The sequence below is a fragment of the Abramis brama genome (genome assembly GCF_963993115.1).
Source record: "Abramis brama genome assembly, chromosome: 17".
In the NCBI taxonomy this organism is placed as follows: Eukaryota; Metazoa; Chordata; class Actinopteri; order Cypriniformes; family Leuciscidae; genus Abramis; species Abramis brama.
The window spans coordinates 32,356,213-32,369,514 of NC_139979.1; the positions used below are offsets into that span (position 1 = coordinate 32,356,213).

The 13,302-nt window shown below is 38.2% G+C and overlaps 1 protein-coding gene across 1 annotated transcript; it reads left to right on the forward strand.

Annotated features, from left to right (window-relative positions):
* The first annotated feature begins 1,269 nt into the window (after window positions 1–1,269).
* Window positions 1,270–13,296, forward strand: smpdl3b (sphingomyelin phosphodiesterase acid like 3B). Its single transcript, XM_084089226.1, has 8 exons — window positions 1,270–1,426; window positions 2,204–2,417; window positions 5,612–5,709; window positions 5,849–5,992; window positions 6,405–6,574; window positions 6,669–6,849; window positions 11,093–11,226; window positions 11,835–13,296. Exons 1-8 carry the CDS (start codon window positions 1,357–1,359, stop codon window positions 12,195–12,197), a joined length of 1,374 nt encoding a protein of 457 aa, XP_083945352.1. The 5' UTR covers window positions 1,270–1,356; the 3' UTR covers window positions 12,198–13,296.
* The last annotated feature ends 6 nt before the right edge of the window (window positions 13,297–13,302 follow it).

Sequence of the window (13,302 nt, forward strand, 5' to 3'; positions counted from 1 at the left end):
CCGTTCCCATTTTGTCGGGACAATCTGTTGTTTGTGGATCACAACTTGTAATATGTCTTATTTGTAGTTGTTTTCTTTTAACCTTTCCAATTATAAGCTTTATGTAGTTTTTATAATAGATGTAAACGAAGGGCAAAGCTTTGCCTCCGCTAGCGTGCTAACTAACATTACAGTATTGATGTAGTGTTTACTGTAGCTTTTGTAAGACTGTTCCCCATTAGGAAAATTGTGATCGATTACTGTTTGTATTATTAATTTTTTCTACAAAGATCATGATTAAATGGTGGATAACATTGTATAAGAAAAAAAACCCATACCAAACGTCCTGTGAAATCCATGATCTGAGTAGAGCTCGCTGCCAATCACAACACACTGGGCCAGCTGACCAATCACAGCACATTTCGTATTTCGGAAGGAGGGGCTTCATCTAACATTCAACCAGACTGGGGAGAGAAGAGCTGTAATAATGTAAAATATGTGAAAATTAAGGCTTTTTTTGAACAATCAAGCATGAAAACATATTCTAGTACACCCCAAAAACAAAATCAAGACTTCGTAAAAGGGCATAATAGGACCCCTTTAATTTCATTCAACTTACTATCCCCAAACTTTTAAGCTGTAGTATATGGAGAATGAAATTGTCAAATATCAATGTTATATGTAATCTGTAAAAAGTACACAGGGAGTTTTTAAGTTGAAACTATTTAGCCTAAAAAAGAATACTTGAGTGAGTAAAAGGTGCCACAATTAATTGTAGTAAAGATCACTTATATGTCTTTGCACTTATAAAAAGTATGATTTATACCTTGGAAATCTCAATACAATACAATTATTCCTCAACAGTACTAAAGTACAAACTACGAAGTATGAAGTACAGTTACTCAAGTACATCACCTCCTGCGTATAATATAAAGTACAATATTTATGACAATAGATTTAACACTGATTTTTGGTTCCTTTGACGGTGTGGAAAAGCTGATTCTGAAAGGCTATTGTTTCAAAGAGTGGTTTATAAATCTATCGTAAAGCATTCAGTGTGGAAACTTTCATACATGAGGCTACAAATTTTTCATTTTACTGTTGAGCTGCTACTACAGCACGAGTATGTTATAGTCATTCCCTCAAAATAGCAGCACACTTAAATAGACTGTGTCACATTTATTTTCCTCTAACACTTGTAAACAGCTGGAGAACTTCTGTTTGAACAAGCGCTCATGTTGCTAAGAAGACAGTCCCATGTTCATTCCCTCCAGCTGACTTATCTTATCTGTCAGTTTATGGAGGACTGTGGACTGAACGTCTCACACACTCAGACCAGAGTCCTGGATCTCTCACACGCTTACGGTCAAGCTCACAATGGCATGTGTTTGGAAAGTTATTCTTCTCAACATTTTCATTGTCTCTGGTGGAAGTAACGTGTTGACAGGTATGTCTTAGTGTTTTAGAGGTTAGACTTAACTTAAAATAAGTCCAGTGTGCAGGTGTTTTTTTAAGTGACAAGTTGTTTATTGAAGAGCAAAGCTTTCGGCAGTGTTTTACCATTATGAATTTATCCGAGCATGATACAATGTTTTGTTTTAAACATGGAAGAAATAAAGCTGATTTTAAGACAGTGTGAAGCAAACGTGCAATGAACACTTAAACTTGGTTATGCAACTGCGAGACTACAGTACAGTTCAGTGGTAGAAGTATATTACAACTGGATTAAAAAATCTATTAAAAAATGGCAGAATGCCTCCCACTAGCATGCTGTGTGGACATTATGTGGTCAACAAATATTGTTTTATTTGTATTTATTATTTTCGAACAATTTTTTATTAAATAGTTTGATTTATTATTTATTATTAAAAAAATATTGCAAAATTATTTATTTACTTTTTACCTATAGTGTTCAAAAGTGTTTAAATGTATCAAATATTATTCAAAATGTGTTGAATATTTTGTAATCATAGAGTATAGTCCATGCAAGTTGTGCTTGCAGTGCAGTCGATTGTTTTATTTGTAGTAATAACGCAATGAAACGTGCCATATTGTGCCAACATAATTTTTGGCCATGCGGTCATACAAAGAAATTATGAACACATGCAAAAATAAGAGAACATTTAAAATGAGATTTGTAGTACCTCAGTATAGTCTTGAGATGCTCAATATTTCACCAGCCTGATTATTATATCTATGATAATTATGCACTTGTTTGCCACAGGTCATTTTTGGCACATCTCAGACCTCCACTGGGACCCCTCTTATGATGTCGGGAGTAACTCGGCATCAAAATGTGCTTCTAGTGGAGGCCGTCCGACCCCGAATGCAGGCACATTTGGGGATTATTCTTGTGACTCCCCGTGGACTCTGATAAACTCATCAGTGCACGCCATGAGAGAGATCCTGCCGGACCCGGACTTCATCGTTTGGACGGGGTATGAGCCACATGCCCTCTAAACTCACACGACTCTACTGACGTATTTTTGTAGGCAAACCCGCAAGTTCCCATCACCCTGATTCCCTTGGGACAAAAAACCAGTAGGACTTTTCCATTGGCTTCTGGATTAGGCCTATTGCAGAAACCAACAAATGTTTATGATTTATGTAGGGTGAATTGCCCTAATGTGGGACATTTTTTGCACTTCAGACTTCTGTGACATATTGCGATGTGTAACCAAAACATTAAATCCACACCCAATACCATTTTAAAAAACCCAGGATGTATCCTAATCAAATCAAAAGAGAAAATTCAGATAACCCATTCATAAGATAAATTATAGACATATTAGTGCTCTTATTGCAAGTCGTCTGAGAAAATCTGCAGCTTCCTAATGTGGGACAGAACGTTTCCCCAATGTGGGACACTGAAAAATCTATGATAAAAGACCAAAAATCACATTGATACATGTAGAATAGTAAAATCTTTTATTTTATATTCACTGGAGAGTAGATAGGGACATTCCATGCCCTGGCCAACAGTCTCAGCTGAGGGACCCCACCATCCTCAACAATACTCCTCTATAGCTCTTTTCATCCTGTCCTGCCTCCACTGATTAAGTTTCTTTCTCTTATCCTTTCCCTGTTTCTGCCTCTCTTTCTGTGACAATCTGTCCCTGTCTTTCTCACCTTTGCCATTGTGATCTAAAATACATTTCATTGAATTAATCAGATGCATAAAATAAAGTGGAATTGCTTTAGTGGTTTTCTACTGCATTTTTAAATTCAGAGCTATTTTTCATTTTAAGTCAACTATACCTTTTACACATACATGGCACATACATGACACACACACACACACACACAGAGCGAGAGAGAGAGACACACACATATGTAGGCATGCACACGCACACATACACACAAAAAAAGAGCCTTCAAACCGCCCTTCAAGAATAAAAAATTCACATTACTGTAAAAATCTGCATTAACAGTATTGTAATATTGCATTACAAGACTAAAACCATGTAAATAACCATGTTTGTCCCACAAACCATGACCCACCATACATTTTTGACTCATTGAAGTACTGTCCCACATTAGGCTGATCATGCTGTCCCAGATTTGGAAACCACATTTCCTAATGTGGGACACTAAGAAATTTGTTAAAAATATAAAATATATAGTTTATACACACAAAGTTAGACTATTTTTTGATGGACAAACATTTCATAAGCATATTAGGCTAAAAAGTACCAGGATTGCATTGTTTAAAATGTATTTAACTCCTTAATATCAAACTTGTTAAATCTCTATGTCAATGGCCTTCGGATGGTCTTCACACAAGGTGCCTCCTGTTTGATGATTGCTCCACCCTCAAATTTGATTGGACATTTGATAGGTCATGTGATTTTGATCACATGACACCACAGCTTTGTCTAACCCATAGTTTCACTGTCATTCATGTATTTATGGGGGACCTACAAACACTAGACCTTAGGTGTCCCACATTAGGCAGTGTCCCACATTAGGGCAATTCACCCTACTATTGTTCATCACGATAATCTTGAATTTTGAAGCCTAAATACAATCGGCAGATTTTACGAAATGCAACTCCTTTCTGGCCTACAAAAACATGTCCTCCCTGCAGCACTCCATTCAGTTTTTACTGATTTTAAATTAGCACAATAGATATTCAACATCATGGGCGCTATCTTACACCTGCAGTGCCAAGTGCGACGCAAGTGTTTTTTGCTAGTTTCAGCCTGTCAGTTTTCATTTTCACGTCCTGCATTGTTTAAATAGCAAATGCATTTGCGCCCATTTGTTCCCCCATGGGCTGCTGGTCTGAGAACGAGTGTGTGTTCAGGAGCATTGTTGGAGCGTTGCTATTTTGAGGAACTGAAATAGACTGCAATATTTTTTTGTTATTTAAAGGGCACATTAGTAATATGAGCCTATAGGCGGGTCCAACATGTGCGTACACGCACACACACTGCTTATTACACACACAGGGATGCGCAGCAAATCCAAACATGACAAATATTAAAAAAATAAAAGGATTCCAATCTAAAAGATTAATATTGTGTACATAAAGATATGCTGGAATTCGGCTTGTCCCGTAGATGGTCTGCTTGCTTTAACCTCACACACACACACACACACAGTTTTAACCTCGTGCACGAGCAGATCCGTTTCCTCACTAGAGGAAACTAGTGACTAGCGTTTTTTCCGCTTGCAAATCCCGTCATGTAAATAGCGGATCCGCCATGGCGCGAGCACAACTGGCTTTTAAAGGGAATGGGAGATGAGACTCTGATTGGTTTATTTCACGTTACGCCCAAAACACACCCATTGCTCATTAAAGGTATAGTGGAGGATTTTCCCGAATTTTAGAAAAGAACCGCCCTCTCCACTTTTTGAAAAAATGCACATGTGCAACACTCTACCTGCTCCCGAGAGGGAACGCCTATTAAACGTGTGCACGAGAGAGCATGCACGAGCCTAGTTCTCCTCGTGCACGCTCTGTTTACAAGTTGCTGTCGGCATGGCTCATACTCATACAAGCCTACTTTCCAAAAGAAGATTTGCACTTTTTCCACTATGTCAGACTCGCCACTGGTAAGTGAAAATCTATTTACGAAAGCGAAAACTACCTAGGGACGAGCACGTACGACGGCCTTACGTAAGCATATCACCAGAATGATTGACAATTAGGAGGACCAATAGTCTTGATGATCCACCCGGAAAAAGAAAATCCTCCACTATACTTTACCTTTAAGAGAAAAGGGACAACTCTTTTAGACCATTCTCCGGGAGCGCCGAAGATTTTTCCCGTCGTTAAACTAGCAAAAGTGGATTCGGACACGCCATAAGTGCACTTGTGTTTTAGACCATGAGCTTAGATCGTCAAAATAGGACCCTGAGAGTCAAATGTTAAAAAAGAATTTTCAGGCCAAAGGCTTTTAAAGCAAAGTTTTGGAAGCAAATATAACATGTGTATGCATGCAAAATGATTATTGTAAGAGAAAATCAGCCAACAAGGGTCCAGTACACACAACGTTTAGTATATGATAGCCTACAATCCCCATTCTTCCATAATATTATTATTATGGGGAAAATAACAATACTGAAGAATGAGTTGGTGTCTTAACATTTGACTTATGTGCTTTCTTTTGACTGAACTTTTCCACAGAGATGATACGCCTCATGTGCCCAATGAGCAGCTGGGAGAAGAACCCGTCCTGAGAATAATCGGCAACCTCACCCACATCATAAAATCTGTCTTTCCTAGTATGTGTTTCATTAGGCTTATACTAAACTACACTAAACTTTTTTTTGGTTTATGAAATTCATTAGGGCCCGAGCACTGATGGTGTGAGGACACTATTGGAATTGCTCTGTTTATTATTGTACTTCTGTATTTCTTTAGAAACCAAGGTGTATTCTGCGATGGGAAATCATGACTACCATCCAAAGAGCCAAATGCCTCCAGAGAAGAACAACATTTATGAGCAAACAGCAAACCTGTGGCACGACTGGCTGCATTCTGCCTCGAAAGAAACCTTTAAAACAGGTGCAGACTAAAGCAGCTCACTATCAAGCAATACACTGACACAAAAAACACTAGGAGACAAGTTTGGTTGAAGAAGGATGTTATATTAATTGTATTATATCATGAATTTTAACACTTTACAATAAGGTCACATTTCAAATCACAATTCATTTGTATTTATTAATCTTTATTAACATTATAGATAATACAAATTAAACTGTTCATTGTTAGTTCATGTTAGCTCAGGTCCATTAAATAATATTATGTATTAGTAAATGCTAGAATTAACATCAACTTTAATCATTGTAAATGTTAACTAATGTTAACAAATGGAACCTTAATGTGGTGTTACCATAAATTGTTATTTTGTACTAATTATATAACTTTAAAGGATGTCATATAATAATGCTTGTTACTTTTCTGTCTTTCACAGGTGGATATTACACAGAAAAGTTGCTGAATCAAACTGGCTTCAGAGTCATGGTGCTCAATACAAACCTCTATTACGATCAGAACAAACTGACAGAAAACATCAAAGACCCTGCAGAGCAGTTCAGCTGGGCTCATAAAGTGCTTCAGGACGCTGCCAAAAATAATGAGAAGGTCACTATATATATATATATATAGCGAGGGAGCTAAACCTTCAGTTTGGTCCTTTATCCACGTATTGTGTGATTCTGTGTTCTGTTTTACCCAGGTTTACATTATCGGCCATGTCCCTCCAGGGGTTTTTGAGAAGAAGCGAGATAAGGCCTGGTTCAGAAAGGAGTTTAATAAGCTCTACATCGATCTCATTCAGAAGCACAGCGCTGTTATTCTGGGCCAGTTCTTCGGTCATCACCACACTGACAGCTTCCGCATGTTCTACAGCTCTAAAGGTACTGCAAATTCTGCTGTATTTTCTGCATCTTTTTGGACAAATTGGCCATTTCTTAAAGCATTTTTCTCCCCTTTATTATCCATGCATCATTTTTTAATTTTTCTTGCCACAGTTGCCTTTGGCTGGCACACTAGGGACTAAAGATATTATGTACTATGTACAATGTGTTATGGACAATGCCACCGAAGAACCATTTTTGGTTCCCCAAAGAAGCTTTCAGGGATCTCTTCTTAAAAGAACCTTTTTTTATTCTTAGAGTGAATAACATTTTAATAATCTAAAGAACCTTTTGCGGAATGGAAAGTTTGCATGGATGTTAAATGCTCTTTATGGAACCATCAACGTCGCTAAAGAGCCTTTTTAACTCTTTCCCCGCCAGCGTTTTTTTTTTTTTTAAAGTCGCCAGCTCCCGCCAGCAATTTTGATCAATGTTTTTTTCTGTTTGGATTTATATGCTGTTTAATGTTGATAATCACGTTATTTTACATATGCATATGATTGCATATGAATGGAAGCTTGTTTCCGCTCCGAATAAAAAATAGAAAAAGTAATTACGACTTTTTATATCACAATTCTTTTTTTTTCTCTCAGAATTGCATGTTTATATCTCGCAAATCTGACTTTATAACAGGCAATTGGGAGATATAAAGTCAGAATTGCATGACAAAGTCGCAGTTGCGAGAAAAAATGTTGCGAGACAAAAAGTCAGAATTGTGTGTTTATATCTCATAACACACAATTGTGACTTTATATCACGCAATTCTGACTTTAAATCTCTTTATATCACCTGTGTTTGGTGGGGAAGTGTTTTCTAACAAATAATGAAAAATTTCGTTTGGCGTGGAAAGAGTTAAGAGAGTATATAAGTATTATGCCATGGCTACTTTCAATGAACTCCTGAGATAAACTGCATAGGGGTGGGCAATATGATCAAAATATTTAACCCTGTCATTTATATGCAACACTTAACCATGTTAGTGATACACATAGCCAAATAGTAATAGACTTTTTTTTTCACCAAAACTGAACAAAATCTGGTCTCATAGTTCTCAATAATAACACCACATAACAAATTAATAACCCATATAAACTATATAGAAAACCTCAACTGCTTGATAGTTACATTGTCATAAAAATAGGTATTTTAGCAATTAATTAAAAGTTGTTTATATAGTTCATCCTACTTTACCAACATAAATGAAGTATACTCATGTAAAGCAATATGTACTATATAGCAAATCTCAACTGTTTGAATGCTTGAAGAATATTATCGTCCAGATCTAATCTGCTAAATGTGACAATAAGCCATGAAGATAAGATATTATAAACATTAACTCTTTCTGTAAAGCTGGTTTGAAACAATATGCACTATACAGATACAGGGGTTGGACAATGAAACTGTTAAACCTGGTTTCAGACCACAATCATTTATCAGGATGGTGTAGGGCCTCCTTTTGCAGCCAATACAGCATTGATTAATCTTGGGAATGACAGATACAATTCCTTTCCAGTGGCCAGAGGGGTTTCGAGCCGTTCCTCTTCCAGAACAGTGTCAGGTCACTAAACGATGCTGGTGGAGGAAAATGTTTTCTGACTCGCTCCTCAAAAACACCCCATAGTGGCTCAATAATATTCAGATCTGGTGACTGTGCAGGGAGACTCATGGGAGATGTTCAACTTCACTTTCATGTTCATCAATCCACTCTGTCACCAGTCTCGCTGTGTGTCAATTGGTGCATTATCATGCTGATACACTCTTCAGGGTACAATGTTTGAACCATCAGGTGCACATGGTCCTCCTGAACAGATTGGTAGTCCTTGGCAGTGATTGTATTGATCCATCAAGCCCAGTCAGGAATGCCATGATATTGCAGCTCAAACCATCACTGCTTCACTCTGAGTTGCAACAGTCCTGGTGTTGAGCCTCTTTAGACAGTGAAGATGAACTCATCAGATAGCAATACACGTTTCACATGTCCACAGCCCAAGATTTGCACTGTTGGCACCAACGAAACCGACATTTGGCATTGGCACGAGTGATCAAAACACTCACTGCGCTGATTGGGTGCTGAGACCTATACATCCATGCAAAAGGTCAAAAATACAAAAATGCACAAAAGGTCTGCGTTCTAAAAATATTTTATTGCAATCAGGAGATAAAGATAACAAACTTTTCGGCGCTTTGCCTTCATCAGTGTAACAATTTCACTTATTCTCAATGACTATATAGAAAGCACGCTGCAGGTCTTCAGGTGATCGTGGTCATAGTTAAACAATCCAATAATTAGTCCACAGACTCCAGTTTAAGTTCATCTGGAACAGTAAATAATGATTAAAAACAATGTTGGGAACAATTACACATCAGGAAAAAATGCCATATATAAACATCATCTGCTTAAACAGTCAAATAAACAGTTCATAGACTCAGTTTAATTCCATCTGGGACAACAAATAAATAATGGGAACAATAACACATCAGGCAAGAAATGCTGTTCATAACCAATGTGCCCATATAAAAGAAACAACCATACATGGTTTGTGAATGAAACATCCATTGGCACGAGTGACCAAAGGTTTGGCGGTAGCAGCGCGAGTATGATTATCGACTCCGTGGAGTTTCCCGATGAAGAGTTTTGGTGGAAACAGGAGTCGAGGCGCACATTTAATTCTGCAGTGATTGGGAAGCTTGGGTTTTAAGTTTTTTTTGGATACAATCCAGGTTTATATCTGGACATCTCTTTCAGACAGCTTTCTCTTGCGTCGACTGTTACTCCTGTTGGACGTGGTTCATCCTCTGTGGCTGTTTGCCCACATTACCCTGGATACTATAGCTCTCGATACGCCACAAACACTTGCTGTCCTGGCCACAGATGAGCCAGCGAAACACGCACCAACCTGAACTCTGATATGTCTCCCATTATGTTACGTGGTTTGCAATATTTTATGTACAGCTGTGCTATTGCTCTGTTAATTCAGCCTTCACACTCCCCAGACAGCGGCCCAGATCCGGCCCACATCTGGTGCACTGATTCCACACGGCCCAGGGGTCTCATTTATAAAACTGTGCGTAGGATCCTCACAAGTGTACGTGCGGCAAAAAATATTTAGACTTATAAAACCATGCGTACGCCAGAACCTGCGCAGAATTCACTTAATAAATCCCAGTCAGCGGAAGATTGTGCGCACATGCGTCTCCTCCCCGAAATAACCATATATGGAGATTACCACACCTCGTTTTGCTATGCATATCCTCATGTGCATATCATTTGCATATGCATATTCTTCCACGTGATACCATGTTTAACGGTACAAGACATTAAGAAAATATGAGATACGGATGTGCCGTCACATTACATTGCTAAAAATCATTTAGAAGCCTATCCTTGCCTTGTTTTTGACTAAATAAATCAAGTTGTATAAAAAAGGCTACATTTCCGAGTAAGTTTTTCTCAATCTGGACAAATAGTATTTGTAATTGCTTCATAATTTTAATGGAAACAGATATTGCGCAGTATTGATCATTATTTGCGCGAAAATATCCTGCTATCAGGAGCTATGCAATCCTCGCTGTAGTTAAAACATTAAAACACAACACGCCACAGGAAAAGTTTTCAACAGCATTGCATCCACTACAAATATTTCTATTTATTAGAATATCATTTTTTTTTGTAACTTCTCGGTAATGATTTCATGTAATGCTTAACTCTTAAATTAATCAAAATGTTTATATCAGATGTAAAACATAGTTTAAATCATTCTTTTATTTATTTAAACTGTTATTGTGAACATGCACTGTATTTATGATTAGGACTCAGGATTTAAAGTGGTTTTCCATCATCTGCCGTCAGTAGATCACCATCGGTGTCGCAAAACTGCTCTGTCTCCAAAATGTTCGTACGCAAGGCTCAGAGTTTGTGTGCAGGTGCGCAAATTTTCTTGTCAAGTTTGTTTGTATAAATCACAACGTATGCGTCGGAAGTGGAGTACGCCTCTTTCAGGGCCCGTTTTGTGCGACGCAACGGTTATAAATGAGGCCCCAGATGTGGGCCGGATCTGGGCCGACACTATGTTGCAGTCCGGGTCTGCTCTACTGGCGTAATGTAAAATCAGAGAGGATTGGTGCAAATATATAGGCGTGAAACCACCAACACTATATTGGCCAGTGTTTCAGTTTCATTGTCCAACCCCTGTAAAATTGACTTTAGGCTGCTTTACTCACTTTTAAATATCCTTTTACACAGGATCTCCAATAAGTGCGATGTTCCTGACACCAGGAGTTACGCCCTGGATAACAACACTACCGGGTGTGAAAGATGGCGGAAATAACCCTGGAATTCGCATCTTTGAGTATGACACCAAAACACTAGTGATCAAGGTAAGATGGAAAAAATCTGTATTTATATGACAAACCAAAATTTATTCAGACACCTTCAACATTTCTCACATTATCACAGTTTATTCGCTAGAGTTTAGAAAATGGTGATAAAACATGACAAGAACTCAGAGTTATCAGATCAGTTGATATTTGACTGGTTTTGTCCGTCCTTCTGTTAGACTGTCTCACACATGAATTATGTTGAATATCTGTCAGCTGTTAAATTTAACTACACAATTAGATAATACCAGTTTAGCTCAACCAATCACCAAGCAATGCTTCATTTTGTTCAGTCTGTGTGTAAAAAGAGCATTAGCAATTAAAGAAAAAACACTTCAGCAATATATAGTCAGGTCAAAGTGTCTGAATAACTTTTGGTCCTAAATTTGTATATATTTTACTGGTAGTCACTGTATGAAGACTTTTTGGGTATAATATGTCACAGTTTACTTTATTTTGCTATCCTCACTTACATACATGAACTATAGTGTCTTGCACCCACTAGTAAAAAAATAATATCTGGTGTTTGAATAATTTTTGGTTTGACTGTATATGACAAACTTTAAACATATTTACACTTCTTTTCTTGGTGTTTTGCGTTCCTAAAGGATATAGTTACCTACTATCTGAACTTGACGTACGCAAACTTGGCGCATGCGCGCTGGGAGAAGGAGTACCGTCTGACGGAGGCGTTTCGAGTGCCGGACGCCTCTCCTGCCTCCATGCACCGCGTGATGGAGCGGATCACCAGCGACAAGTGTTCTCTGCAGAAGTACTTTGAGTTTAACTCGGTGGGTTACGACCTGTCGGAGTGCCACGCTGACTGCCGCGTCGATCACGTGTGTGCGGTGAGAGAGGTCGACTTCGAGGCCTACGAGCGCTGTGTGCTGAAGGAGAGAGGATCATCTACAGGACCTGTGCTGCTGACTCTGATCCTGTCTCTGATGCTGAGTCTGCTGTGTTTGAACTGATCACAGCATCATTCTCATTACATGATCCCTCCAGACTGGTGTGTGAATGACATGTTCTCACCAGTATTTAAAGTAGATGAATAACTTTACTGTTTATATACTTGGGGCCAGATTTACTAAACAGGGCAAGTTAGCGTGAGAGTTAGCGCAATCCCATAAAAGCACTGATGGGAGTGTAAAGTTCTGCTCTTGATTTACTGAAGACGAGCAAATGAAAGAAATTCATTTCCATAATGACCAACACAATCCACCAAGATCAGCACACACTAGCGTCTGGTTTAAGACGTGCTTTTTTTGGGCGGTAAATAATGGTGCAAATACCAGTAAAGTGACGAGTGCAAACCTTAGTAAATCACCTTGAATGATTCATTTAAATTCTCTCCTCCCATAAATCTTGTGTCTGAAAGGGAAACTCCTACAAATGCATGTGGAATAATTATCAGCCACAAAAATAACCCTGTCCACGACTTTTCAGCGCTCATTTTCACTGCGTGTCTTTAGTAAATCCTGACAGAAGTTTTTAACACCAAATGAGGGTTTGCGCTGGAGCTGTTAGTAAATCTGGCCCCAGATCTATTATGATTTGCTTATATTTATTGAACAGTCTAACCCCAAAATGAAAATGCTGGCATCAAGAAGGTATTCGTGAAAAATGTCTTTTTTGGACCCCAATAGAAATTTGGAGTGACATGAGAGAAATGACAGAATTTTCATTTTTGGGTGAACACTCCCTTTAAAGTCGTCATTAAACCGAAGTTGTAATAGTCTTTTCTTTCCCATGTAGTGCTGCAGGGACGACGTTTTTTTTTGTAGGCCAAAACCTGTCTGTGGTGAACACAATAGTAATACCAGTAATACCCTCTTGTGTTTTTTATAAAACTTAAAAAAGTGGCCTATAAAAATACATCATCACTGCAGAGCTCTATTGTATGGAAGCTTGTTTCCGCCACAGAATAAAACATTTTAAAAGATAATTGCGACTTTTTATCTCACAATTGCGAGTTTACATCTCGCAATTCTGACTTTATTTCTCAGAATTGCGAGATATAAAGTCAGAATTGCGTGAAATAAAGTCGCAATTGCGTGTTATAAAGTCAGAATTGCG

What these genes read in the sequence shown, in the direction of transcription:
- smpdl3b (XM_084089226.1), top strand. Translation starts at nt 1,357, where the DNA reads ATGGCATGTGTTTGGAAAGTTATTCTTCTCAACATTTTCATTGTCTCT. An exon ending in CTGCCAAAAATAATGAGAAG is followed by an intron (nt 6,575 to 6,668) that starts GTCACTATATAT and finishes TGTTTTACCCAG; the next exon opens with GTTTACATTATCGGCCATGT. An exon ending in CCAAAACACTAGTGATCAAG is followed by an intron (nt 11,227 to 11,834) that starts GTAAGATGGAAA and finishes GCGTTCCTAAAG; the next exon opens with GATATAGTTACCTACTATCT.